This window comes from Hyaena hyaena, unplaced genomic scaffold (assembly GCF_003009895.1).
Source record: "Hyaena hyaena isolate Hyena2069 unplaced genomic scaffold, ASM300989v1 scaffold_10, whole genome shotgun sequence".
Classification (NCBI taxonomy): Eukaryota; Metazoa; Chordata; class Mammalia; order Carnivora; family Hyaenidae; genus Hyaena; species Hyaena hyaena.
This window is the reverse complement of record NW_024080642.1, coordinates 3,844,279-3,869,951: the sequence shown is the minus strand read 5'-3', so window position 1 is coordinate 3,869,951 and position 25,673 is coordinate 3,844,279. Positions and strand designations below refer to the sequence as shown.

Sequence of the window (25,673 nt, the reverse complement as noted above, 5' to 3'; positions counted from 1 at the left end):
GGACCGGGGAAACCCCCGAGCTGCGCAAGTTGATTCACCTAGGGTGGAGGAGACACGGTCTCCAGGCCGTCCGGACTCGTAAGCACCGCGCTCGTCAGCACTTTCAGCTACCTCCCCCTGCACACACACAACTTTGCCGCAGGTAATCGGCCTTCAACGCTCAACTACAGGGAGACTCTCGTCGGGGGGGAAAGGGGGGAGAGATGAGAGGGAGGTGGACCACTATCTGAAAGCATCAGAGAGAGGAGGAAAGGGAGCTGTTTGGCCGATGTGGGTTCCAGGCTTCTGCCCCTAAACGTAGGGGGCTGGTCGGTACGGTTGTCTAGGGTCTTGAACAGGAGTGAGTTTAACTAAGCCTGTTGTTTCCCTGTGCCGCCGCCTCTGCGGAAGCTCCATAAAAGCTCAGTTAAGGAGCAAGAGGATGGTTATTAGCTAAGGGACAGCGTCCCTATTCCTGAGTGAGTGAGGAGCGAGGAAAGGAGTGTTTGTGTTCTGTCCCGCCCCACCTCTCAGAAGGGTACTCAAACCTTCCCAGGTGAAAGGACCACTTGAAGGGTCCCCACGAGGAGCCCTCAGTCGCTAGCTCAGGGCGGCTGTTGGCTGATAAACAAAGCTGCCTGTGACCAAAGCAGAGCACAGAGGGGAAAAGCCGCTCAAGCCGGGACACTCGTGCTCTCACCTAGGAACCAATCATGCGGTGGTTGACCCAGGAGCCCCACAGGGGTTAATATGTAACCTTGGAGCCATCAGGGAAGGGAGAGCAAACACCCAAACCTCCTGGTCCCCTAAGGCTTCTAGCTTTCCCTCCCTCTCGCAGCAACTTTTCCCTAGCTCCCCCTTCACCTCCAAGTACTTCTACTCCCTCACCACCGTCACAGCCCCTGGTTGTAAGCAGTTCTGTTAGCTCTTCGTTCCGCTGGAGGCAGGAGGGGACCCCGCGCCAAGGTGGGGATAGGCTGACACCTAGTGACCACGAGCTGCAACTGCCTCGGGCCGCTGGCCTGAAGAGCAAGGGTCACCCCAGCAGCCCGGGCAAATCCGCGGTGCTCCTCGTCCAGGGAGCCACGAGACGAGAGCTGGGACTGTCTGAGGGAGGGTTGTGACAGCCGCCCGGCCCCGGGAACCCAAGAGCGAGCTGGGAAGAGGGGTGGTGATGGATTAGTAGACCCTTTCTAGGCACCACGTCGATGCAGGGCACCAAACAGGCAGAAAACCGTGTCGGTCTCTGGCCTGAAGAAGCTAGAGAGCCAGTGGAAGGACAGGGTATGGGCGGAGATGACTGACGAAGTGAGGCTCGGACCCACCTGCAGGACCAGGGCTTAAAGGACGCGGGTGTGTGACGTGCCCCGCCCCGCTCTGCCAAGATAGGAGTTGGGGGCGGAGAGTGAGTCTTGTCAGTGCCCGCCCAGGAGGGGGAGCCAGTAGCCCCGGGGAGAGTGGGGACGCGGGTTAATGAGGCCAAGGGAGCCAGGCGGGACTCCATCGGCAGTCGGGAGGCGCCAGCGAGGGGTGCAGCGGCGGCGGCGGCGCCCCAGGTTCCGCCCCTTTTCGCCGAAAGTCTGCGGGAGCCCGGCGGGGCCCGAAGAGCCGGGGAAACGGCGCTCGCGCCCCAGAGCAGCCTAGGAGCCGGAGGGGCGGGACCAAGCGACAGGGGCGGGGCGGGGCGGGGGCGATTGGGGGCGGGGGCAGAGGCCGGCGGGGAGGGGCCGGGAGGAGCGCAGGGGCCTAGAGGGCTCGGCGAAATCTGTGTGAGGCTGGCGGCCGGCGGCGAGGTGGCCGGGGTGGGCTGGCCCGAGAGGGAGCCAGGTTCCCTGAGCGGACCGAGGAGGCCGCCTCGAGGGCGGACGGACAGACGGCAGGGAGGGCCAGCATGCCCCCTCTGCTGCACCCCGCCCTGCCGCTGCTCCTGGGCGCCACGCTGACCTTCCGGGGGCTTCGGAGCGCGCTCGGCCGCCTGCCTCTGCCGGCGCACGTGCGCGCCGACCCCCTACGCACCTGGCGCTGGCACAACCTGCTCGTCTCTTTCGCCCACTCCATTGTGTCCGGAATCTGGGCGCTGCTGTGGTGAGTGAAGGACCGGGGTTTTGAAGGAGGGTGGCTAGGGGAGCCCGCGTTACCCTCCGCATCCCTGCCGAGCAGGCCGAGGCCGTGCGGTCTCACCTGATCTCCCGGTTTGGAAAACTCTCCAACTAGGAGTGGCAGAGGACCCACGGGAGGGGGAGAAGCTCATCTGGGAAACGGGAGACACCTGGGTTTCGGCCAAGCCTCTCCTCACTGCCCCGTCAGCCAATAGCGCGAGCCAGATTCCCCGGGGGACCGGGAAGGGTAATGGGGGGTGTGTGTGAATTTGAGGGTCCTTGGGGACAGCGAGATGTTGAGAGCCTGCCTTCTTCGCTCCTAGCATATGGCAGACCCCGGAGCTGCTGGTGGAGATTGAGACGGCATGGTCGCTTTCTGGCTATCTGCTGGTTTGCTTCTCCACAGGTAGGTCTTGCCCGGAAAGCATTATGCAGGTGGGGTCAGGGGAGAGCTTCTTGTCCAGGTCCTTTCATGACCTTTTGCTCTCTCTCCGCTAGGGTATTTCATCCACGACATGATGGATATCGTGATTAGCCGTCAGGCGGGAGCTTCTTGGGAATACCTGGTTCATCACGTCATGGTAAATGAGCCGCGGGGGATCCGGGGTAGGCCTGGCGCCAGCCGGTTAGCCCGGTGTGGCTGAGCCTGGCAGGTAAAGGCCATCTCTTCTTAACCCCACTTCCACCCTGTGTCCTACATCCCATGCCGAGCCTGAGGGCTGGCACTGATTTCGTGCCCTTGGCTCGCTATTTCAGGCCGGCAACCCCTTGCCTTTCCTAGTACAATAGGCTGATGACATCTGGGTTCCCTAACATGTTCTCCCCCTCCTTTCCAGGCCCTGGCTGCTTTCTTTTCGGGCATCTTCTGGAGCAGGTTTGTCGGTGGGGGCGTCCTAACATTGCTGGTGGAGGTCAGCAACGTATTCCTCACCTTCCGCATGATGATGAAGATCAACAACGCCCAGCACCTTCTCCTCTACCAGGTCAACAAATATGTCAACTTGGTCATGTACTTTTTCTTCCGCCTGGCCCCGCAGGCCTACCTCACTCACTTCTTCTTGCGTTATTTGGGCCAGAGGACTCTGGGTGCCTTTCTGCTGGGTATCCTGCTCATGCTGGACATCATGATCCTCATCTACTTTTCCCGCCTTCTCCGCTCAGACTTCTGCCCTCAGAGTGTCCCCAGCCAGCAACACAAAGACAAGTTTTTGACTGAATGAGAGGCACAAAGCCTACAACTTGTGGCAGGAGCAAATGCGGCCCAGAACAGTCTCACACATGTATGAAAGCAGCTCCCAGCCTGGGGCTCCCTCTGGGGATAGCCTCTCCACCTTTCAAGTCCCACACCTACTATTGAAAATGCTAATGAAAGCACTCCTCCTCCGGAAGTCCTTGTCCTTTCTTGGGCAAGGGGTGAGGGAAGCCGACAGACCGGTTGGACGTGCTGGCCGCCATGCTGGTTGGGTGCAGGGACAAGGTGCTGTGAAGGCCAGCCATCGCGCGCTGCCCTGACTCGATGCTAGTGAGAACTGTGCATTGTGTACTGGTTTCATACCGAGCCCCTTCCAGGGATAAAGGGAGGGGTTCGAGTTTTTTCTCCTGCTGCCATAAAGGTGGCAAGCTGTAGCTGTCCTAGGACAACCAACCCTAATCCGGGCCACAAGTTCCTGTCGCCAGAATTTTAACAAGTGTGGGGAGGTAAAAAGGCAGAATGAACCAACAGGGTGAGCAGACCAAGAGTCTTGCCCAAGCCTTGTTACTGTGATGTGTGGCCACCCTGAAGCCCAAGAAGAAATCAACAAAGAAACGTATATGGTGACAAAAATTATATTTAGATTTAGCCGGCTGGACTCAGTTTAGATGATTCCAATCTGAAAAACAAAAGGGGAGCTTTGTTACTAGGAGATGAAAAGTGAAGATTAAGCTGGAATGTCATGATTAAAAAGCAAACAAGGCGAGGGATGGGCCTATTGAGAATAGGGGTGAAGTCATTTAAGATAAATTAGCGAAAGCCAGGTTTTGGTCAGTCACAGACACAGCACTTGCACTTCAGGGGTGGGGCTCACAGCAAAGGAACCTTACTTTGTTGGCAACATCCAAAGCATCATAGTCAGGAGCCAGTCGAACGTAGGCTTTCTTTTCTCCATCGGGCCTGGGATGAAGGAAGCTTTAGTTGCTGCTGCTGCTCTCGCAGCCCCCAAGCCCGCCCTCATTCCCCTAGTCTTCATGGCACGTCAGTGGTTCCTTTTGTTCATGTCATTCTTTTCTGTCATTTGCACAGGAGGCCAGGGCCACAAACGAAGCCAACTCCCTTTTACAGGAACACCACATAACATTTTAGGACTTAACTCCAAGTAATCTGACATAAATTGTATCTCACTCTAGGGCCTGTCTCTGTCTAGAGGTGTAGAAATGAACACTAACTCCACACATCAAGTCCTAGAGGCAGGAGAGCTAAGGCTTGCAAGCTGTGAAACCTACTTCTGATTCCATGCAGATTTCCTTGCTCACCTGATCAGAGTGTTGACTTTGGCCACGTCAATGTCATAGAGCTTCTTCACAGCCTGTTTGATCTGGTGCTTGTTGGCCTTGACATCCACAATGAACACAAGAGTGTTGTTGTCTTCTATTTTCTTCATGGCTGACTCGGTCGTCAGTGGGAACTTGATGATGGCATAGTGGTCAAGCCTGGGGAAGAGGCAAAATGGTGTCATCTGGCTTGGGTCCAACAAAAGAAAGATTAGCCCCCTTTTAGAGCTCAAAGCCAGAAGAGCCCAGGTGCATCAGACAATAAAGCAGCAATCATTTTTGTCAGACTTTGGTCGCTAAACAGTGTCATCATCTGCACCCTGTAACTTAGGGACCTGGAGCCTCAGCTTGGGGGAACAGAACCCTGTGCTCTTTATTCTGCCTGAAGGACTTTCACCCTTTAAGCGATTAAAGAATCAGCCCTGAGTTCGAAACCCCTTCATTCTTTATCTGACCTCAATATTTTGGAGGGCAAACTTATGGAAGAAATTTGAGACTTCAAAAGTTAAACAACTTACCCACAGACCACAAAGCAGGGCTATGGGATATTGAAACCCAAGCTAGAAGTTCCAAAGAATGTTGGTGCTTCACTATGAGGTAAGCTAGACATTTCTGCTCCCTTTGGTTGGTGAACACTGATTTGAGGGTCATCAACTGAGAACGACTTTATTAAAGCCCAAGTTAAACTTACACTGGCTTGAACACACCTGCAGCTCACAACACAGCTCTCCTCCTGAAATTCAGAGAAACAAATCCCTGTTCACCTGCTTCCTGTCTTGAAGACAGACATCAGGACTCAACCTCTCCAACTCCTAGGTCCAAACAGGGCACAACCCACTCCCGCCTTTTTTCTTTTTTTTTTTTAAGGAAGCAGTGGGAGGTGGCAATTACTACTATTGTTCTAATCTGTGGCCCCTAAGGTCAGTTATTATCAGCAGTGTGACAAATACTCCAACCTTTTGCCCACCCACCCCCAACTATTCCTTGAGTATAATGAGTTGAGAGTAAGAAAGAAGCTTTCATACACCACTGCGGGCCTTCGCTGACCAATACAGATTAATAAGTGTCCTTATTAATCTAGAACCATCCCATGCTGTGACCATCAAGTACTGTCCCCTACAGCAATTGGAACTCCAAACCAAAAGCATTTATCAAAGTCCTACTATACACTCCAAGAGAGCAGATTTTTAACCAGAACGGCCACTGAGTTGTCTTAAACAATCCCTGCCAATATTGCAAAAATGCATCCTCTTGTCCTTCAACAGGGCATTAAGAATCTCCTCACACTCCTATTAAAAGACGCACACTAGGTACCAACAGGTATCTGAGAAGATCTACAGTGCTGTAGGTGTGGTAAATTTCCAAATCACGAATGGAGAATATCCCGTATCTTTTCACGGGAAAGGGGCAGTACTGACTTGTTTCTCCTGGGGGCGCTCTTTCGAGGATATTTGGGCTGCCTTCGGAGACGCAGGGTCTTGGGCCGTCGGAATGTAGGTGACGTGCGGATCTTCTTCTTTTTATGACTGTGCACGCCCTTCAGCACTGCTTTCTTGGCCTTCAAGGCTTTTGCTTTGGCTTCGGCTTTGGGAGGGGCAGGGGCTGAAAGAAAGAAGATGAAGGCACCGGATTCAGAAACCATTCACTTCCGTCAAGACCCCTAGCGGGCGCTCCAAGCCACACGTGCATCAGCGGTTCCTTTGAGAACATCACAAGTCTCAGAAGGTTAAAAGTTTTTCCATCATATGCACGGTACTGGGACGAACTTGAAATAGCTCCAGGGATACGACGAAGAAAAAAAGAACCTAGCAATGATCGAACGCTTCATATTCCGCAAGATGTACGATAGTAGTTTTAACTATTTATAGCCCCGTCTAACGCGGGGAAAAAGGGAAAATAAGTTGCGGGCAACAATTCAGGTCTGGAGGCATGAAACTCCAGCCTGTAGCTGCGAGTAGTTCCCCAAAGCCAAAGGTCTGGCAGCCCCCGACAGGTGGTGGCGGCCGGACTGGTCTCCCCAAACCCTGTCACCGGAGCCCAGCCCACGCGGCTGGGCCCACCCGCGCCGTAGCGTGGCGGAATGCGAGCAGCAGCTCCGAAGCAGACACCCCAAGAATTAGCTCAGCCTCCGTCCTCCCAGTTCGTTCAGTCTGCGGGGATCCCAGCCCAGCTAGCTGTGGTACCCCCAGCCCCAGGACAGACCTTCCTTCTTCGCCTTCGGCGCCATCTTCGTGAAAAGGATTTCCGAAGCTCGTTTCCAGGGGCTTATACAGCCAAGTCTCACCGAAGATCGCGATGCTTTGTATTTAAAGCTGATTGGATAACCTGTAGCGCGGAGCCCGCCGGGAGTGGTAGTTGGGCTTAGTTTCCTCCCCAGAGTGATGAAGCAGGCTCCACCTCTTCTCCCGAAAGACTCTGTAGGTTCTTGGGAGTTGTAGTGTTTTGGAGACACGTGTTTATTTGCTGCTGCGGGTGGATGGTGGATGGTGGATGGTTTAGCCAACTGCCGCTTGCGTCTGGTCCTCAGCGCTTTCCATCTTGAGGAAAGAGGATCTTAGTTACGGGAGACGAACACCGAAAACTGCAGTGAATGTAATTAGGTTGATTTGGAGAGTGAAGCGAAGTCCTAGAACGTTAGAGCAGCATTTGGTTCAAGTCCTTCAAACAACATCTGTAGAAATTTGGGTCCAGAGAGGGTATGTGGCTTATCAATAACAGTGATTTGCTGGCAGAAAAGGTCAAGGGGAGCCTAGGTGGCTGCCCGGAAAGCGTGGGACTCTTGATCTTGGCTCAGGTCATGATCTCTGGGTCGGGGAGTCCCACATTGACAGTTCGGAGCCTGCTTGGGATTCTCTCTCTCTCTCTCTCTCTCTCTCTCTCTCTCTCTCTCTGCCACGCCCCCGTGCTCTCTCGCGCGCGGGCTCTCTGTCTCAAAATAAATAAGTAAACACTTTTAAAAATTAAAAAAAAGAAAAAAAGAAGAAAAGGTCGAGTCATGCAAAGGGGAAGACTAAAGTATCCAAGGAGGTAGAAGGTGGCCACATCTGCCCCTCTTTACCTGTGACAGTCAGATTTCGTGTTTTCCCAATAAATCTCTTGAAACTCTACCAAGTACCCACCGTACAGATTTCTCCAGGATTCGCTAATTCTTCTTGTGAATAATTTCATTTACAGTCCCCTCCCTTTGAGTAGTGTTCCCATCCTTGTTTCAGTATGTTTGCATCCTCAGAATCAGTTCCTGACACAGCAGGTTTTAGTAAAGCTCAAGTTTGCTTCTCTGAGGGCCTGTCTATCCCACTTCCACCCTAACCTTTCTATCTTCCTCCTCCCCTCTTTGGAGCCAGATCTCCTCCTTTGACAGGGAAAATTGTGTGCGACACCCCTCTCCTATCCTGCAGAGCTGCAAAATGAAAAGTTGTCCTTGAGGATAGGCTCCGATGGGACTGGAGAGAAGCGGAGGCCGCATGTCCGAAAGCGGTGACCTACTCAAGGGGCAGAGTTTGAGGTCCACCTACCCCTTCTTTATCCTCCATCCAGGCTTGGTCTTCAGCTTCCCCACCCGACAATCTACACGGCTTTGAAGGAAAAGGCACAAGACTTCAGACGTCTCTGTCCTCCGTGGGCATCCCATTCCGACCCTCGCATCCCCGGTGTGCTTTCCCTCTCCCCCTACCCTATCCTAGGGCAGAAGGGCGGGCGAGGGCAGACTCTATGAGTCACGTCCTGGGCCTGGAGTTGAGGAGGGAAGCGCCGCCTCTCCTCGGGCCCCTTCTCTCCTCCTTTCTCCTCCCCGCCGGTTCCTGGTCCAGCCAGATACTGCGCAGCAATCACTGGTTCTCCATCACCAGTTGGACCGGGTAAGGGTCCCCTTGGAGCCGCAGCGCGGCACAGAGGTGCAAGGGAGTGCACCCTGGGGGACCTCGATCTGGACAGGTTCCAGGCTGGGTGGAGGCGGTCTTGGTGCCCGTGAGGCATCTGGCAGGGTAGCCAGAGCTGGGGCAGCGCAGTGGGAGGAGAGGAGGGGGAGGTTGAGACAGCCCGCGAGGCCGGGAGCTGCCGGGAGAGGGGCGGGGGGCGGCCCTTCTCCAGGAATTTCCGGGGATCATGTTACAGCGCTCGCGGAGGGAGAGCAGAGCGGGACGCCAGGCCCGGCTGCGGACCGGGCCCCAGGCCCCCTCCTCCAGCAGCCCGCGGGCCTTGCAGCGCCGTCCCAGCGCACACTGACCCCGTGCGGCGGGGCCGCTCCGCGCCCCCGGGCAGCTCTGTTATGGTAGGGCCGCCTGAACCCCGAGTTGTCGTCGGGTCTCCGCGGCCCCGAGTCATTGTAGGAACTATCCGGCCCCGAGTTATCGTGGGGTCTGCGCGGGCCCGGCCCCCTCCGGACGGGACTTCCCGCCCCCATTTGGCTGCCCAGGAGTCTCCCCGCCCCCGAGTCGTCTTCGGGACCCCCCGGGCCCGGGTGATTGTGGGTTCGCCCCGGCCTCGGATGATTGTTTCATCCCCGTGGCCCGCTGTGGTCGTAGCGTCTCCGAGGCCGCGGGCTTCCGGAGGCTCCCCGTGGCCCAGAGTTATAGTCGGGACACCTCGGTCGCGGGTGATTGTCGGGTCTCCACGGGCCCGGGTCGCTGGGGCGGATCAGGCTCCCGTGCCTTCTCGGGGCTCCCCGCAAGGCCGCAGACGAGATGAACATTCTGGCGCCCGTGCGGAGGGACCGCGTCCTGGCCGAGCTGCCCCAGGTAGGCTCCAGGGCCACGTCGGGCTTCTGGCTGCGGTGGGGTGTGGGCGGGGTGGAGGCGGCCCCAGATCAGTTAGAGCCTTGGGCCCAGCCCTGCCACCCGGCTGCGTCGGCTGCTTCTGGGTGGTCCCCTACCCCCGCCCAGCGCAGCTTGGCGGCGGGACGTGGGCCAGGAGTGGGTGAGTCCCATTCTCTTCTGTGCCTCTCAGTGCCTGAGGAAGGAGGCCGCTTTGCACGTGCACAGAGACTTCCACCCCCGCGTCACCTGCGCCTGCCAGGAGCACCGGACAGGCACCGTGGGGTGAGTTAGACACCCGTAACAAAGAAAGGAGGAAGGCTCAGGAAACCCAGTAGTCACAGCTAGGGTACACAAGCCCCACCCACCCCCAACCTCCCCGGGGCTCCGTTTCAGCTTCTACCAGCTATATGGTCATTGCCCCCTTTTATACCCATGTGTTCTCTCGTTTCTTCCCAGCAAGGCTGTGGTGAGCCCTGAGAAATGGGGTGGGGTAGAAAGGGTAGTTCACTTCCGGATACAGAGAAGGTGTCCAATGGGGAAGTGCGGGGGTGGGGGGGAGGTGTCACTAGCTCGGCTTCCCAGGTACCATCCATTTGAGCCCTAGGGCAGGGAGCTGTGCCTAGAGGGATGTGTCTCATTTTGTGTATAAGAAGGTGATACTACTGACACTTGCCAGCCATTAATTGAGTATTTACTATGTGCCAGCCAGTGCGTTGGTTACAATTATTGTTCACCTTTTAGATGTGTCCTGATTTCAGAGATGTTGCTAAATGTATGTGTGGGGGGCAAGGGGGAGGTATGTCTCAGAATATAGGACATTTATCTTATTTTATTTTATTTATTTTTTTATTTTTTTTAATGTTTTTTTTTTTAAATTTATTTCTAGGAGAGAGAGAGAGAGACAGCATGAGCAGGGGAGGGTCAGAGAGAGAGGGAGTCACAGACTGAAACAGGCTCCAGGCTCGGAGCTGGCAGTCAGCACAGAGCCCGACGCGGGGCCCGAACCCACGAACTGCGAGATCATGACCTAAGCGAAAGTCGGACGCTTAACCGACTAAGCCACCCAGGCGCCCCAATTATCTTATTTTAATCTTCACAACAACCCAATAGAATATATACTAAATCTCTGCGTAACGAATGTTGAAACTGGGGCGCCTGGGTGGCTCAGTCGGTTAAGCATCCATCCAACTTCGGCTCATGTCATGATCTCACGGTTTGTGAGTTCGAGCCCCACGTCGGGCTCTGTGCTGACAGCTCAGGGCCTGGAGCCTGCTTCGGATTCTGTGTCTCCCCCTCTCTCTGCCCCTCCCATGCTCATGCTCTGTCTCTCTCTGTCAATAATAAATAAACGTTAAAAAAGAAAAACACCTGAGGCTCAGAGAGGCTAAGTAACTTGTCCAAAGTCACCCAGCTAGTAAAATGTAAGAACTGGGATTCCAATTCATGTCTCTTTGATGCTGAAGCAGAAAACACTCCTCCCCAGCACATGAGCCCAGGCAAGCTGCCTGGGAGGCCTCATGCCTCTGGTAACAGCCTGGGTGCTGACTTTATAGAGCTCGTAGAGAACGTTGAGACTCCCTAGGTTGCAAGAGGGAGTGCTCATTCCTCCTGCCCACCTTTGTGTCCTGCAGGTTTAAGATCTCCAAAGTCATTGTGGTGGGGGACCTGTCCGTGGGGAAGACTTGTCTCATTAATAGGTAAGGAGGCACCTCTAGCTGGGCTGGTTTGGGCTGGGCAGGGTTTGGCCAGACCTAGCCAGGAGGGCTGGGCTCAGGGCCAGAGCATCTGGTACTCCCACAGGTTCTGCAAAGATACTTTTGATAAGAATTACAAGGCCACCATTGGAGTGGACTTTGAGATGGAACGATTTGAGGTGTTGGGCGTCCCCTTCAGTCTGCAGCTGTGAGTGCTTTCTCTATACCTGCCAGCCATCCCTGCCCCCAGCACTTCCACCCCCCCTCACAGCCCCCTCCCACATACTTGTGTTTTACCCCCTGCTTCCTCCAAGCTGGGATACTGCTGGACAGGAGAGGTTCAAATGCATTGCATCAACCTACTACCGAGGAGCTCAAGGTAAGGGTGAAGCGGGGCGGGTGGGTGTTCCCAGCCTCTCATCCTGGACTGGGGGGATCTGGGAAATGAGCCAGCGATGTCAGCTGTTTTTGCCACTGTTCCAGCCATCATCATTGTCTTCAACCTGAATGATGTGGCCTCCCTGGAACATACCAAGTACGTGGGGATGCTGCACTATAATGGGGGCTTCGGGAAGAGAGGGTTCCGAAACGAGGGGGGGTCAGGTGCATTGGCGGTGAAGGAGAAGAAAGCGTCGAGGACCAGAGAGGGGGGAATGGGCCTTCGTGTGTCAGCAGGCGGGGCCTGTCCAGCTCACTCATCCCTGATCGTCTGCCCTCTATGGTAGGCAGTGGCTGGCTGACGCACTCAAGGAGAATGACCCTTCCAATGTGCTTCTCTTCCTCGTGGGTTCCAAGAAGGACTTGAGTGTAAGTGTGCCAGGCAGGGGGTACTTCCATCTTGGTGAGGGGATGCCCCCCCGCCTTGCCATCTGACTCTGCCCTTCTCTCAGACTCCTGCTCAGTATGTGCTAATGGAGAAAGATGCGCTCAAGGTGGCCCAAGAGATGAAGGCTGAGTACTGGGCCGTCTCGTCCCTCACGGGTGAGTCCGTGGCTTCAGGTCCTCTGTGGTGACGCTCCTGCCTGCCCGGCCTCTCGCCCCTCTACCTTCCGCTGTGCCCAATGACCCCAGGCTTGGAACTGCCCCTAAGCACCCATTTGCTCCATGTGTCAGGTGAAAATGTCCGGGAATTCTTCTTCCGTGTGGCGGCACTGACCTTTGAGGCAAACGTGCTGGCTGAGCTGGAGAAATCGGGGGCCCGGCGCATTGGGGATGTTGTCCGTGAGTGCCTGGCTGGATGAGGGTGGCGGAGAGCACGGGGGACCTCTAATCCCCGCTTCACCTATTTTCCACCCTTCTTCAGGCATCAACAGTGATGACAGCAACCTTTACCTAACTGCCAACAGGAAGAAGCCCACGTGTTGCCCGTGAGCGGTAAGGGGACTGTCGAGCGGCTGGCCAGCCCTGGGGCACTTTGCCACCTTGACTGCCCTAGAGTGCCACCCTGGACGTTTGCACTGATTGGTTTTCCAGACCAAAGAGCTGCCCCTTCTTGGCGGTACCCCTGGAGGGGTAGCAGGGACCATGCTAGTCACTTCCTGCCCCAGGCACCATGCCAAAGACTAGATGTCCCCCCCCCCCGCCCCCAGCCCCGGGGCTCTCCAGGCTGCCCAGCAGTGGGGAGGTAGTCCCTGCTGCTTTTGCTTAGCCTGCTGGACCCCTTGAGTATGAGGATGCTAATGATCCCAGCCTCACACTGTGCCTTATGCATTAAAATCTCTGTTATTAGCAGTTTGGAGTCCTTTGTTGGGGGCGAGGGATGTGGAATGGGCAGGGATGTATGGCTGTCTTGGAGTTTTCTGCGGGATTCTGGCCATCCCTGACCCCTGGGGAGGGCTCAGAAAGGCTGGGAGCTCAGGAACCAGATTTGGAGGGCTGTCCTGGACTCTCAGTTTTGTTTTTGTTTTAATGTTTATTTATTTTTGAGATAGAGCTTGAGGCGGGGAGGGGCAGAGAGAGAGGCACAGAACCCAAAGCAGGCTCTAGGCTCCGAGCCGTCAGCACAGAGCCTGACGCGGGACCCGAACCCACGAACCGTGAGATCATGACCTGAGCCGAAGTCGGATGTTAAACCGACTGAGCCACCCAGGCGCCCCTCTCAGGGTTTGGTTTTGAGAGCTCTTTCCTTTGGTTCCTTATCCCCAACTGTGTCCTCTTACTTGGTGCTTATCCCCAAATTTCTTCCATTGGATACTCTTCTTTTCCATCCTCTTCCTATCTTCCCTTTAAGATATACTTCTCTGGGGGTGCCTGAGTGGCTCAGTTGGTTAAACGTCCTATTTCTGCTCAGGTCACCATCTCACGGCTCGAGGCCCACATCGCACTCTCTACTGTCCGAATGGAGCCTGCTTAGAATCCTCTATCCCCCTCTCACTTTACTCCTCCCCCTCCTCAAAAATAAACATTAAGAAAATATAAAATAAAACAAATAAAAAATATTTCTCTGAGGGGAACACAGTAAGGAGTGGCTGAGTTTGGGATGCTCTTTGGGTTGACCAGAAGGCCCAGAGTGGGCGTGGGCTTGGCTCTTACTCAGATGTGTTATTTAACTACATTAATGATATAAACATAAATGTATGAGTAGTATCATTTTACATTAAAAAAAAAGTTTAATGTTTATTTTTGAGGGAGAGGCAGAGAGAGGAGAAGACACAGAATCTGAAGCAGGCTCCAGGCTCTGAGCTGTCAGCACAGAGCTAGACACAGGGCTGAAACTCCCAAACGGTGAGATCTTGAGCTGAGTTGAAGTAGTCATTGATGCTTAACCAACTGAGCCACCAAGGCACCCCTCACTGTACATTTTAAAACAGGATTAAATTACTAAATTCAAAACAAAACAAAACTGGCTGGCTGACTCAGTTGGTGGAGCATGCAACTCTGGACCTCATGGCCTTGAGTTCAAGCCCCATGTTGGGCCTCGAGCTTACTTTGAATAAAGAAAAAAGAAAAACCGCCCATTTTTTCCCCTCTTCAAAAAGAAAAAGGCATGTTCTGAGTCAGGAGGCCCCCCGTGTAAGTCCCCACTGTCCATCCTCAATCACTTCTCACTGTGTTCCCCTCAAGAGAAGTATTTTTTCCATCCTTCTTCCCTAACAGGACTGTGGTTGTCACGCCTTGTCTTGCCGTTCTTGCCCAGAGCCGGTAACTCAGTGCTCAGTGTGTGTGTGTGTGTGTGTGTGTGTGTGTGTGTGTTTGAAGCCTGCACCGCAGTGCCGCTGTGGGATGTTTGCTGCACAGAGTGTGGGAGCTGAGATTTCAGTGTGCCCAGGCTAAGCATGTGCATGTGTGCATATGGCATCAGTCCACGCTCGATGAGATTGTGTATGTGTGCAGCGTGTGTGATACATGCATGTGCAGTGTGAGGGGCTTGCGTAGTGTGCCTCGAGTAGGTTACTATGACTGCAGCCGGCCCTGCTCCCCCTCAAGCCTCTGGAGACCCACGAGGCTGCGGAAGGAGTAAGATCAAGCACTACGAACTAACACACCGCAGAAGCGCTCAAAAACCTCAATTATTTTAATGATTGGGGGGAATTGTAACCAAGACCCTGGTTCTACGTGGACATTTTTATTGGCCGCTAAAGTCTGTGGGACAGGGCACCTGTGGGGACCTGCAAGGAACGCTGGGAAGGGGCTGGGTGGGGGGCGCCACAAGGGGCTGAGAGCCGACATCAAGTCCTCACCTTGACAGGTGGGCCTTGGACGCCTGTGGAGGGCCTTGAGGGCAGAGAGAGAGATCGGGCGAACGCGAGCGAGCCGGGGACTACCTTGTTCCGGACCGGGACGGACCTCGGAAAAGCCGGACGGCGGCGCTGGGGCGGGGGGGGGGGGGGGGGGGGGGCGGCGGGCGGGGCTCAGGGCAGCGCTTGGGTTCGGAAGGGTTGGGAGGGGCTGGATTGCGGCGGAAGGTTGAGGTTGAGAGAATGGCTGGGGCGGGGCTAAGAACGGAGATAGGGGCGGGGCTAAAGTCTGGGGGTAGGACTGAGAGCTGGGAACCAGGAATGGGACTGAGGGCTGGGCCTCAGCGGCCGAGCTAAGGTTTAGGCCTGAGAGAAGAGGGAGGCACTAAAATTAAAGGTGGGACAGAAAAGGGCCTGGAAGGAGCTGGGAGGCCCCGGATGAAGAGCGCAGCTGAAGTTTAGATTGGGCTAACACAACGCAGAGCCGGGGGAGGGTGGAGGGAGGGAGGGATTGGGCAAGCATGAGGCAGAGTTAAGGGCCGGACCGGAGCGAAGCGGAGATCGGGGTTTTCAGGATTGGACTTCTGCGAGGAGGAGTCTCGTAGCGACGAAGAGCTGGGCTGAGCGATGTGGGTCCGGACGACACTGACGACTGAAAGGTGGACTAAAGAAAATACTGAGGACAATACCAGCGCCTTGGACGAGAGCAGCGCCGGTAAGGAAGGGGCGGGGCACGAGTTTGGGGATGGGTTTCGAGCTGGGGGTGTGGCACACAAGGAGGGTGTAGAGCTGAGAAGAGGCTGACGAAGGAGGCGGGGCCAGGGGCTGGGGTGGGGCGATGTTAGGGCCTGGGGGCGGGCTCACGCCGAGCCGTGGACCAATGATTGAGGACTGGGGTGCTGAGGCCCTAGAGAATGCCTGCGGGTTCGTCTGGAGCCAGAGCTGCTAAGCCCTAGTTGGTAGGCTGGAAGGCGTTGCCTTGTCGCAGCCGGAGCCCCGGCCGCCGCCCAAGAAATGCGGAGACCGGCTGGAGCCCCTGGTCCAGCACCCAGCCGGTCGCCAGGCTGGAGCGGGCGGTTCCATTGACTCCGAGGGGAGGGAGTCTGGCGGTTCTACGCGTGACATCACAATGGTCTCCAGATGTGGGCGGGGCCAGAGCGGCATTTCCCAGGAGACTTCCCTGCCTTGCTCCCTTCTCCCTTTCCTTTCTCCCTTTCCCCCTCCCTTCCTCCCCCATTCAGCTGCTTGGGTGCCCAACCTGGAACCCCACCACCTGTGCCACAAGGGCGAGGGAGTTCCTCAGCCCGCAGGACTGAGAGGATTCTGTACAAATGAGCATCACTTGTGAGTTTTGAGTTAGGCCCCTGTGCACCGCGTCCTGAAGGCAGCGGAATGCTATCACCCAGAAGGAACGTAGTGGACCAGTTGGTAGTCTAGAAAACTCAGTTTGACCGCATTGTGAGGACTGGATGAGGGCAGGGAAACAAGGCAGGGAGGTCAGGCAGGAGGCTCCTGCAGCTGTCGGAGAGATAATGAACCAACATAGAGGTAGCTGTGCGGGACAGGCAGGTATGGCAAGACTTGGGTCATCAAGTCGGTGTAGAGGTGAGGGAAAGAATGATCCCTAGATTCCTAGCTGAGGTGCCCATTCCTCTCTGAAATGGAAGAGACAAGAGGAGATGGTTCATGGCAGGCAGGGAGAAGATGACAGGTTTGTGTGCGACGTGCCACTCTGTTTTGGGAATGCCCAAGACGATATTGACGAAGTGCTCAGGAAAGCGGTCTGGATCGGATACTCTGATTTATGTCATTTTATTGGTGGATGTTTACTGGCGTCCCTCTCCTCACCCCTCCCGCAGCCCCTCAAGAGCAGGGACTGTTGGGTGATTTAATTTCTGCATCTCCAGGGGGCTGGTAGAGTTTCTCAGGAAATGTTTGATGAATGGATGGCTGGGGGAGGGGGGAGAGGGGAGGGGTGCTGCTGCTGCTGCCACTCTGTACTCTCTCAGATGTAAACAGGTTACCCAGCTGGGAGAGAGGACACCTGCTGGCTGGCGTGGCGTCTAGCACTGATACATCTACCTTCTCCGAAGGTGGGTCCAGGGATTCTCTGGCCCCAGGCTTCCCCACCACCCCTCAGTTGGGAAAGCTGATAACCGGATGGCAGGCAGGAGGGAGGGAAGTGTTCGTTCTGAAAGGGGTCACCCAGCTGCCCTTGGCCCCACCCCGTCCCCTACTCCCGCCAGGCAGGGAGAGCCCCTTCCTAGAGGCCACCGTCCCCCTCCTTTTTTTTTTTTTTTTAAGTTTATTTATTTTAAGACAAAGGGGGAGAGAGAGTGAGAGAGAGGCAGAGAGAGAGAGAGAGAGAGAGAGAGAAGGAATCCCAAGTAGGCTCTGCACTGTCAGCACAGAGCCTGACACGGGCCTCAAACCCATGAACCTTGGGATCATGACCTGAGCCTAAACCAAGAGTTGGACACAAGTGACTGAGCCACCCAGGCGTCCCACCCCTGTCTTTTGCAAAACACTTCATGATGCACAAATTTCTCTGACATATGTGAACAGAGTCCTCCCCCAAATCCTGCAAAGTTAGGTATTACTGCCATCCCCATCTGGTGGATACGGAAATGAAAGCTCAGAGAAGTATCTTGCCCTTGGACATCCTGCTAGTGACAGCCAAGGCTAGTATCCAGGCCCGTCTGACTACAAGTTCAAGTCTGACTTGCCACTATGCTGCCTCTTGCCCCTCAGTCAGTCCAGCAGTGCTAAAGAGAGTGGTGGTGGTGGTGGCGGTCCAAGGCCTTACATACCTTATTCCTCCCGGGATGGAGAAGGGGCATGGGAGAAGGAAAAAGGGATGCCATCAAGCGGGTCAGGGGTGTACAGGGGACCTGGGACCTTCACAGCCTGGTGGAGGAAGGGAAAGATGGAGGAACGTGGGGCAAACCTCACACCAAGCTGCTGTTTCCTCATCTTTCAAGTACTTTTTTAAAATTTATTTTTATTCTTCTTGTTTTTAAATGTTTTATTTTAAAGAGAGTGAGAGAGAGAAAGCTGAGCAGGGGAGGGGCAGAGGGAGAAAAAGAGGATCCAAAGCAGGCTCTATGCTGATACCAGACAACCCAATGTGGGACTCAAACCCACCAACTGTGAGATCATGACCTAAACTGAAGTCGGATGCTTGACTGACTGAGTTACCCAGGTGCCCCTCAAGTACTTTTAAAAAAATGTTTATTTTTTGGGGTACCTGGGTGGCTCAGTTGGTTAGGTGTCCGGTTTTGGCTCAGGTCATGATCTCACTGTTCCCAAGTTCAAGCCCCACATTGGGCTCTGTGTTGACAGCTCAGAGCCTAGGACTGTTTCGGTTTCTGTCTCCCTCTCTCTCTCTCTGCCCCTCCCCCACTCATGCTCTCTCTCTCTCTCTCTCTCTCTCTCTCAAAAAAGTTAAAAATAATGCTTATTTTTGAGAGAGAGAGAGAGATGTGTGTGCAGGACAAGGAAGGGCAGAGAGAGAGGGAGAGAGAATCCCAAGCAGGCTCCGTCTGCACTGTCAACGCAGAGCCCAACTCGGGGCTCAATCTCATCAACTGTGAAATCATGAGCCAAGATCATCAAGAGTTGGACACTTAACTGAGTGAGCCACTCAGGTGCCGCTCAAGGATTTTTTTAATGTTTATTTTTGTGAGAGTGAGCACACGGGTGGTGTAGAGAGAGAAGGGGACAAAGGATTTGAAGTGGGCTCTATGGTGACAGCAGAGAGCCTGATGGGGGGCTCTAACTCACAAAGTGTGAGATCATGATCATGACCTGAGCTGAAGTCAGACCTTAGCCGACTGAGCCACCCAGATGCCCCACCCCTCAAGTACTTTTAAGGCTCTTGGAGTAACACACCCCCAGCCTGGGTTAACTCCTGACAGGTGTGAGGTTTTGTCCAGCTCCACCCCTCGTAGAGGCTAGATAAAGGCTCAGTCCTACTGGCCTGTCTGGAGGGAGTAAGCCAGCCAGAGGACCCCATACCAGGCTGTCCTGGAGTGCATCAGGCACATGGAGTCACTTGCGGGCTCACCTTTTGGATGGCGGCCTGAGGGAGAGCCGTTGGTAGACTGGAGTCTCAGGCAGGGTCAGAGGGGAGGTGGTGGGGGTAGAGGCCGGGGGACTCCAGTGTGGCCAGGGCGTATGTTCACCTGAGCAAAAGGCATGGAGCCTTTCTCCAGGGCTTTCTCCCAGTCCCAGATCCTTCCCCCAGCAGCTTCTCCCCCGTGCCCTGGGCCCTGTGCTGCCTACAGGGGGCGGAAGGGGTCAGGCTGGGGGCCGGTGTTTCAAGCCTGTGACGCTGAGGCCTGGGAGCGGGAAGAGATGGGATGGGGAATGGGGCCTTGATGAGTGTGGAGCAGAGAAAGAATGAAGGGTGAGCATGCGGAGAGAGAAGCGAGAAAGTGAGGAAGGTGTCAGGGGGAGGAGAGGTCGGGAGGAGAGAAAGCAAGCACCAGAGTCAGGAGAGGCTGAGGAGCAGGGCCTAATGTGCCTTCCACAGCAGGTCTCGGGCTGGAGTGACTCCGGGGCTGTGGGGCAGGGGACATGGGCTTCCTGGCCTGTGCAGGGCAGGCTGGGGACTCTGGAGGGGTGCTCCTGTCTGCCACATGGCTCCACAGCGTGCCGGCCCGATGGCCTTCCACGACCCAGGCGGCCGGGGGAGGATAGGCTCCCAGAGGAGGCAGGGAGCGGAGGAGGCGGGTGTCACAGGGGAGCACGGGGGACTCGGTAGGACACCTTCCTGGGGGTCTGTGGGGCGCAAGGGCAGGCAGGCAGATGGCGCAGGGGGCCTGAGGGGGAAGAGGGGTGTGTAGTTCCCACTGGAGGGGTACCCCCCTGAAGTAGAAAGCTGCCGGAGGAGGCGGGGACAGTGGGTGCATCTGGTGAAGCCTTTAGACTGAGCTGTGGGAGGGGAGACCCAGGCGTGGGGTGCCGCTGCCGCCGGTGTGACCGGACTCGTGCCCTCGCAGGTGAATTCAAGGACCTGGAGCGGTGCTGCCGGAAGCATAAGCAGTGCACCGGGCACATCATCCACCCCTTTGCCTCCGACTGCGGCCACTGCAGCCTGCACCTGCACTCTATCACCCACTGCAACTGTGACTCCAGGTAAGGGCCCTCCTCGCTGGGGGACCCACACTCCAGGACAGACTCCTGGGCAGAGCCAGGCCCACACTTCCCGTGTGGGTCCCCCCTTCGGCCCGGGCCCGGGTTTGTAAACCTTGCTCTGCTCCAGAGCCGTGGGAAGGTGTCTCGGCCGCCCGGGCTCAGCCCGGCAGAAGCCAGCTGTGCCTCGGGCTTCTCCCTCCGGGGCCCCCGGGAATCGTGGAGGCCCGGGAGCAAGGCGGAGCCCTCTGTGTGGCAGGCTGAAGGACTGCTCCGAGAAGACCACCAGCAGCGGCTCCCGAGGCGCGGGCCCAACCTGCTCCCGAGATGTGGGCTCCACATGTGTCAACATCATCCAGTCCCCTTGCTTTGAGCTCATCCCAGAGGAAGAGTGTGTGCAGCGGTTCTGGTACGGCTGGTGAGTGCCGGCAGGCTGACAGGGGCGGCACTAAAGGGGTCACCCCCCACCCCGCCACTCTCTGTCCATCTTCTCTTCCCCCGTCCCCCTCCGTCGCAGGTGCAAAAGCTACAGGCCCGTCTCCGTGGCAGTGATCCACCATCCCATCCACCATGACTGTGGGGCAGACGACCTGAATGAAGAGGAGGAGGAGGAGGAGGAGGAGGAGGAAGAGAGCAAGCCTCCCATCCCGACCCGGGTGGGGCCCTCCACCAAACCCGCCGATGCAGGCAAGGGCGCAGTCGCAGGTACCCAGGACTCGGCAGCTCCCATCACTATCTGGCGCTCGGAGAGCCCCACAGGGAAGTCCCAGGGCAACAAGGTGATCAAGAAGGTAAAGAAGAAAAAAGAGAAAGAGAAAGACAAGGAGGAGGAGATAGATGAGAAGGCGAAGCTGAAGAAAAAAGCCAAGGGCAAACTGGTTAAGAAGAAAAGCCCGGTTAAATCAGAATCTTCACCTCCAGACTTGACCCGATCAATAAGCCCAAGAGAGTTGACCAGGATGTCATAGTCGAGCCCAGACAGCCGGGAAGACCTGGAGAGTGAGGACAGTTACAATGACCTCGGGCGGGAGGAACCCTCCAGCGAGGATATTGTGGATTCTTCGTTGCCCAAGAAGAGAGAGAACATGGCCCAGGCTAAGAAACCCAGGGCGAAGGCCTCGCCAATCAAGAAGGTCAAGAGGAAATCTCCCCCAGCATCAAACCCCAATCTCAGTTGAGGCCAGGGCATCCAGGGTGAAGAATAAACGAGATCAAGCCTGTAGCTGACCCCCTGCTGCTATTCTCTCTCCCTCCAACCTGTCACTTCTGTGGGGAGGGTGTGGGCTCTGGACACGGCTGGAGCCAAGGGGCTGGGGGGGAGCTGCAGGGGTTTCTGAAGGGCAATCCATCTTTCAGGAGGCAGTCCATGGGAAGGCAGGAGGGAGGGCAGGGGAGGGGCACAGCCTGCTTCTCTGTAACATCCTAGGCTCAGGGCAAGAGAGGAGCACAGCTGGGTGCAGTGGGAAGGAGGCGTCCCATCTCCTGGGAGACCGGTCTGTGTGAAATCCACTCGGGGACAGGCAGTACTGTCTGCAGTGATACCCCTAATAAACTGAACCTTTTAACCCACTCTGTGCCACTGTGCCTGGCCTTTCCCTCCTCTAAGTGGCCCTTAGGAAGATGCTGGTGGCACCAAAGGGAACATAATCTTCCCAGCTGGCGTGTCCCAGCTCCTGCTAGGCCCTTTGAGACCTTTGTGCTGAAGGGAACAGAATGGAGTTCCTCGCAGAAGACCAGCCCTTCCCTCCTAACTCTTGCCAACAGCCAAAGAGATCTTGAATGACAGGATGAAGTCAAGATGGGAAGCTCACTAATTTTGGGCAGCAGTGACCTTTTCTGATTTTGCTACTGAGCCCCAAGTAGAGGAAAGGGAGGGGGAGAGCCTCACTTTCCTCGCACCGATTTGCAAAGCTGGGGGAGGTGGCCCTTCTGAAGGAACACAGGAGACCAGGAATCTGAAACAAAAAGAGGTGGGGCCAGGGGAAGGGGACAGGGCCAGGACGTTGGCCGGCCCCAAGCAGGGAAGAGGGGGACCGGCTTCCCCCACGACATCCCAGCACGTCCTTTACCAGGGCGCGTGTGTGTGGGAGCAGGTGACCAAGGGGCCCTCCCTGGGGCAGACATACTGGAGGACTTGTGTGTAGAGGCAATATCAGGGGCTGAGGCTCAGCTGGCAAAAAGAGCAGGGGAAGAGGTGCAGGGGCTCAAGCTGAGACCCCAAATTTACTCATGGCCCTTCTTCACTGTGCGGGAGGAGGCTAGTAGGCAGGGCAGATGGGGCGGGCGTGTGAGAGCGCAGCGAGAGCGGCTAACGCGCACAGAGGGCTGATGAGGCGGCAGCCTTCCCCTTGGCAGAGCGCTTTCACACATCCTCCGCCTCTGCGGCTGCCTCGGCTGCCCCAGTGAGGCGGAGGCGGCAGATCTCGCTAGCCTAGCCTCACCCTATACCCTAGGGAGAGGATGGTTGCCTGGGAGACAACAAGAGTTCCCTCGGGGCGCAGGGCTGGCAAGCGGAGCCGGGATTTGGCCCTTGGTGGTCAGATACAGAATCTGCTTGCTGTTCTGAGTCACTGCCTCTCCGGTGGCCTGGAAGGAGTCAGGGGGAGCTGTCGGAGCTCCAAACCCAGCTTGGAAAGCCACCCTTCAAGAGCCGGAGCGTTGCAGACAAAGGCTTTGCCAAATGCTCTGTAGAAACACTGTTTATTCAAATGACAGGCAGGAAGCGGAGGCAGCAGCAGGTGGGTGAAGGCGGCCAGGCGGGGGCTGGGCAGGTCAGCACTGCTCCCCTGCGTCCCCTGCAATTCTGCTCTGTTAGCCACCCAAGCTGTTGGCATCTGGGTCAGAAATACTTTCCCTCCTCTCCCTCCTGCCCCAAACTGAATAAATAGCATTCCTCTCCCCACAAGAGCTGGGGGAGACTCATGTGCTGAGCTTGGTGCCCCGGGGTCACAGCCCAGAGTCAGGTGAGGGCAGAAGCTCAAAATGGCTTGTAGGGAGAATACAAAACTGTTCCACTCTCATTCTCGTCTTCCTCTTCTTCCTCCCGCCACACTCCCCGCCCAGCCTGGTCCCGGGACAGGTGGTTGGCGAAGGCCTGGAGTGGGAGAATCGTCGCCTAGCGTACACTGAGCTCAAATTCCCAAGGCCATCCAGCTTGTCACCCATCCAGGCTGACCACCAGAGAGAACGTCAACTCACGTCACTTTATGGACAGAAAAGGCGGGGCAGGGAGTGAGGCAGTGGGCGGCCGGGCTCTCCCAGCCTCAGAGGTAACCAGAGTCCTAGGAGCAGGCCCCCTACCGGTCCATCTCGTCCAGGAGCGGGGTGGCATCGCCAGCAATGGACATGGGGGTGCTTTCGATCATGGGGCTGGGAGAGGGCCGAGGCGTCAGCCTCTGCTTCTGTTTCCGCCGCTCTGCTTCCTTTTCCTGTAGCCACTGCTCTGCCATCTTCCCCCAGTCGATGGCTGCATGGCTGTTGGACCTGGGAGCGAGAAGGGGCCTCTGAGATTAGGAATCTCCGCATCCTCATCAGAATGAAGCCCTCCCACCAAACACTGCTGCTCGTCCATCCTTGCAGAAACGGACCTCATGTTTTTTGTCTTTTCCCAGAAAGCGGTGGTTCTGGGGGCATCACCTGGGTCACGGCTCTCACAAGGTCCAGGCGACCTGCCTATGCTGAACCCCTTGGCCTCTTGATGACACCTGCCCCGTATGCTCTGTGCCACCAACTGCATACTTACTTTGGCTGCTGCTGCCGTTGCCGAGCGCTGGAGGAGGGCTGGGGCTGGGCCTGGGCAGACTGCGGGGTGGTGCTGGCCTGTAGCTGGTGGTACTGCGGTGTGGTGATGGGCTGGCTTGGGGTTGTGTAGGAGTAGCTGGGGGTCATTAGTGGGGTGGCCACTGGCTGCTGGGCTGGCGTTGGGAACACCTGGAGGAGGGTGAACAGTTAAATGGGGATGGGTTTGGGGGCTTATGTGGCCTTGCTATGAACTGCTGGCAAGCTGAGAACCAGGGCTCAGCACAGAGCTTTCTAGCTGACCATTTCTTGAGCAATGTGTGGTCCCAAGTGGCAGAGAGAGGCCAGCAGGATGGGACCCGGCACAACAGAGGCCACCAGTACGGACCACTTGAGGGTCCCAAAGATCCCAAAGGGCCATGGAAAGCTCAGACCTTCTCTTACTCCCTTTACCCTCAAGGGGGCCTGAGGAAAAGGAACATGTGTTGGAGACAGTTCCTCAGTCTGTGGTGGCCCCGTCTATACATATGAAGCCCCCTGGGGTAGACACTGCCAGAGGCCAGTCTATGGACACGGGTTGGTAGAGGGTGATCGCTCCCTTTCGCTCTTCTCCACCCTCTGCAGGGAGGCTTGTCCCCAAGGCACGTACGTGGTAAGCGCTGCTGCCCCCTCCACTGCCGCCGTAGCCGTACTGGCTGGAGGCCCACTGGGCTGGGGTGGCGTTAGGGTTCTGTCCTTGGCCTGTCACGGCTGCAATGGCACTGAACATCTGCGAGGTCATGTTCTGAGGCAGGGCATTCACAGCCCGTGTCAGATCTGTAGGCACAGAGGTGGGGGATGGGCACATTAGAGGTCGAAATCTTCCAGCACCATCTCTCTGGCTCCCAGTCTCAGACGTGAGCTCACCTGCAAGGTTGATGTTGGCTGGGGTGGCATTGATGGAAGCAGGTGTCCGGGTCCTGCTGCTGCTACTGGGGGTGATACCTGCAGGAACAGGCAAAGTTAGTTATGTCCCTCCAGCAACCGGTTCCTGTTTTCACAGTGCAGGGGCTGGAGAAGGTTCTGAGGTGGGTGGGAAGAAGGGAAGCTGCTCAGCAAAGTGGATGGAGGACCTCCTCGATGCCAGGAGCCTGGAGCAGGAGTGAGACAGCCTCAGTGATAGCCCAGGCCTCGTCCCTTCCACTGGTGGCCAGTGATCACCTTGATTCAGGGCCTGCCTGTCCCTCTGAGTATACCCCAGAACTCAGAGCAGAACTCACCTGGTACAGGATCCTGGTAGTGATCCTTAAACCATCGGAAAAGTCCATTCACAGTAGGGAAGATTTGGCCCCGGTACCGGAATCCTTCTGGAGTCACTGTTACATATTCTATCCTGGGATTTTGGAAGGAAACGTGTGTCAGATACCCCTTGGGGCCAGCTGTGACAGAGTGGCCAGAATAGATCTCCACCGTGTGAAGTAGCCAAAGTGGGTGCTGGGGGGGAAAGGAGAGATGAAAGAGCCCTGACACTTTCAAAGGAGGCTGCACTCTGAGGAGGTGAGCACAGTTAAGGCCAGGAGTCAGCAGCCCTGGCATGATAGGTTCAGGCCATCAGAGGAAGGCCTGTTGGTGGCTGGGCCGCCATCCTGGGGTGCAGTGTGACGGCAGCACACTGCAGGTGGGGGCAGGACTGAGGCCACAGTGTCAGGGCTGCTGTCAGCAAAACAACTCCCCCGGCGCTGGACTGTGGAAGCATCCGTTAAGGTGATTAATCTGACCTCATTTGACACTCTGCAGTGCAGAGAGTAGGTAAGACGATGGGCTCTGGGTTCAGACCAGTTCTACTTGCAGTTCTGATTGTCACTTACTGCCTGTATGACTTTCTGTGAAGTCACTAAACCCGAATCTCAGCTTCACTTGAAAAACGAAGGCAACAGCACTTGTAGCTACAGAATTATGTGTGAGGAGTAAATGAGACTGCGTGTATGAGGAGTTTAGCACAACACCTAAGACAGCTGTCCAGTACAGCTGTCAATTATCAGCAGACAGTGACAAATATTGAAAAGTTCTCACTTATGGTAAGTTAAA

At 56.1% G+C, this 25,673-nt stretch overlaps 5 protein-coding genes and 2 non-coding genes across 10 annotated transcripts in view; 3 read left to right on the top strand and 4 right to left on the bottom strand.

Moving 5' to 3' along the window:
- Window positions 1-1,719: 1,719 nt before the first annotated feature.
- TLCD1 (TLC domain containing 1) lies at window positions 1,720-3,452 on the top strand. Of its 2 annotated transcripts, XM_039251871.1 has the most exons (5): window positions 1,720-2,064; window positions 2,402-2,484; window positions 2,577-2,659; window positions 2,915-3,061; window positions 3,155-3,452. In XM_039251871.1, the coding sequence occupies exons 1-5, from the start codon at window positions 1,871-1,873 to the stop codon at window positions 3,296-3,298; spliced, it is 651 nt and encodes a 216-aa protein (XP_039107802.1). In that variant the 5' UTR covers window positions 1,720-1,870; the 3' UTR covers window positions 3,299-3,452. The 2 variants fall into 2 exon arrangements, with proteins under 2 accessions (XP_039107802.1, XP_039107793.1); XM_039251862.1 differs by having other exon boundaries at window positions 2,915-3,452.
- Window positions 3,453-3,889: 437 nt separating this feature from the next.
- On the bottom strand, window positions 3,890-6,910 carry RPL23A (ribosomal protein L23a). Its single transcript, XM_039251880.1, has 5 exons — window positions 6,810-6,910; window positions 6,026-6,209; window positions 4,590-4,766; window positions 4,161-4,230; window positions 3,890-3,949 (listed from the first exon to the last, which is right to left on the bottom strand). The coding sequence occupies exons 1-5, from the start codon at window positions 6,832-6,834 to the stop codon at window positions 3,935-3,937; spliced, it is 471 nt and encodes a 156-aa protein (XP_039107811.1). The 5' UTR covers window positions 6,835-6,910; the 3' UTR covers window positions 3,890-3,934.
- Window positions 4,856-4,927, bottom strand: LOC120246758. Its single transcript, XR_005532135.1, has one exon. It is a non-coding gene; the product is annotated as a small nucleolar RNA Z17 (small nucleolar RNA).
- LOC120246749 lies at window positions 6,291-6,358 on the bottom strand. The gene has a single exon (XR_005532128.1). It is a non-coding gene; the product is annotated as a small nucleolar RNA SNORD42 (small nucleolar RNA).
- A 1,408-nt stretch (window positions 6,911-8,318) lies between the features above and the next one.
- RAB34 (RAB34, member RAS oncogene family) lies at window positions 8,319-12,786 on the top strand. Of its 3 annotated transcripts, XM_039251849.1 has the most exons (11): window positions 8,319-8,464; window positions 9,247-9,343; window positions 9,552-9,643; window positions 10,993-11,058; window positions 11,162-11,263; window positions 11,370-11,434; window positions 11,539-11,590; window positions 11,781-11,862; window positions 11,946-12,036; window positions 12,169-12,276; window positions 12,359-12,786. In XM_039251849.1, the coding sequence occupies exons 1-11, from the start codon at window positions 8,319-8,321 to the stop codon at window positions 12,424-12,426; spliced, it is 969 nt and encodes a 322-aa protein (XP_039107780.1). In that variant the 3' UTR covers window positions 12,427-12,786. The 3 variants fall into 3 exon arrangements, with proteins under 3 accessions (XP_039107780.1, XP_039107766.1, XP_039107772.1); XM_039251835.1 differs by lacking the exon at window positions 8,319-8,464 and having other exon boundaries at window positions 9,200-9,343; XM_039251841.1 differs by lacking the exons at window positions 8,319-8,464; window positions 12,169-12,276 and having other exon boundaries at window positions 9,200-9,343.
- A 3,317-nt stretch (window positions 12,787-16,103) lies between these two features.
- PROCA1 (protein interacting with cyclin A1) lies at window positions 16,104-21,437 on the top strand. Its single transcript, XM_039251828.1, has 5 exons — window positions 16,104-16,301; window positions 16,742-16,825; window positions 19,736-19,871; window positions 20,128-20,286; window positions 20,386-21,437. The coding sequence occupies exons 1-5, from the start codon at window positions 16,202-16,204 to the stop codon at window positions 20,834-20,836; spliced, it is 930 nt and encodes a 309-aa protein (XP_039107759.1). The 5' UTR covers window positions 16,104-16,201; the 3' UTR covers window positions 20,837-21,437.
- A 1,114-nt stretch (window positions 21,438-22,551) lies between these two features.
- The window catches only part of SUPT6H (SPT6 homolog, histone chaperone and transcription elongation factor), a 32,039-nt gene continuing 28,917 nt past the window's right edge, over window positions 22,552-25,673 (bottom strand). Inside the window, exons 33-37 of the mRNA XM_039252148.1 lie at window positions 24,866-24,978; window positions 24,513-24,590; window positions 24,256-24,422; window positions 23,611-23,798; window positions 22,552-23,351 (exon numbers count right to left, since the gene is read on the bottom strand). Of these exons, the coding sequence (XP_039108079.1) occupies window positions 23,165-23,351; window positions 23,611-23,798; window positions 24,256-24,422; window positions 24,513-24,590; window positions 24,866-24,978 (733 nt within the window). The 3' untranslated portion in view covers window positions 22,552-23,164. The remainder of the gene's footprint in view (window positions 23,352-23,610; window positions 23,799-24,255; window positions 24,423-24,512; window positions 24,591-24,865; window positions 24,979-25,673) is intronic.

What these genes read in the sequence shown, in the direction of transcription:
- TLCD1 (XM_039251862.1), top strand. Translation starts at nt 1,871, where the DNA reads ATGCCCCCTCTGCTGCACCCCGCCCTGCCGCTGCTCCTGGGCGCCACG. An exon ending in GGAATCTGGGCGCTGCTGTG is followed by an intron (nt 2,065 to 2,401) that starts GTGAGTGAAGGA and finishes CTTCGCTCCTAG; the next exon opens with CATATGGCAGACCCCGGAGC. An exon ending in GCTGGTTTGCTTCTCCACAG is followed by an intron (nt 2,485 to 2,576) that starts GTAGGTCTTGCC and finishes TCTCTCCGCTAG; the next exon opens with GGTATTTCATCCACGACATG.
- RPL23A (XM_039251880.1), bottom strand. Translation starts at nt 6,834, where the DNA reads ATGGCGCCGAAGGCGAAGAAGGAAG. An exon ending in GCCGAAGGCGAAGAAGGAAG is followed by an intron (nt 6,210 to 6,809) that starts GTCTGTCCTGGG and finishes TCTTTCTTTCAG; the next exon opens with CCCCTGCCCCTCCCAAAGCC. An exon ending in AGCGCCCCCAGGAGAAACAA is followed by an intron (nt 4,767 to 6,025) that starts GTCAGTACTGCC and finishes CCTCTTCCCCAG; the next exon opens with GCTTGACCACTATGCCATCA.
- RAB34 (XM_039251849.1), top strand. Translation starts at nt 8,319, where the DNA reads ATGAGTCACGTCCTGGGCCTGGAGTTGAGGAGGGAAGCGCCGCCTCTC. An exon ending in CACCGGACAGGCACCGTGGG is followed by an intron (nt 9,644 to 10,992) that starts GTGAGTTAGACA and finishes TGTGTCCTGCAG; the next exon opens with GTTTAAGATCTCCAAAGTCA. An exon ending in CTACTACCGAGGAGCTCAAG is followed by an intron (nt 11,435 to 11,538) that starts GTAAGGGTGAAG and finishes CCACTGTTCCAG; the next exon opens with CCATCATCATTGTCTTCAAC.
- PROCA1 (XM_039251828.1), top strand. Translation starts at nt 16,202, where the DNA reads ATGAGGGCAGGGAAACAAGGCAGGGAGGTCAGGCAGGAGGCTCCTGCA. An exon ending in TAGCTGTGCGGGACAGGCAG is followed by an intron (nt 16,302 to 16,741) that starts GTATGGCAAGAC and finishes GTACTCTCTCAG; the next exon opens with ATGTAAACAGGTTACCCAGC. An exon ending in TACATCTACCTTCTCCGAAG is followed by an intron (nt 16,826 to 19,735) that starts GTGGGTCCAGGG and finishes GTGCCCTCGCAG; the next exon opens with GTGAATTCAAGGACCTGGAG.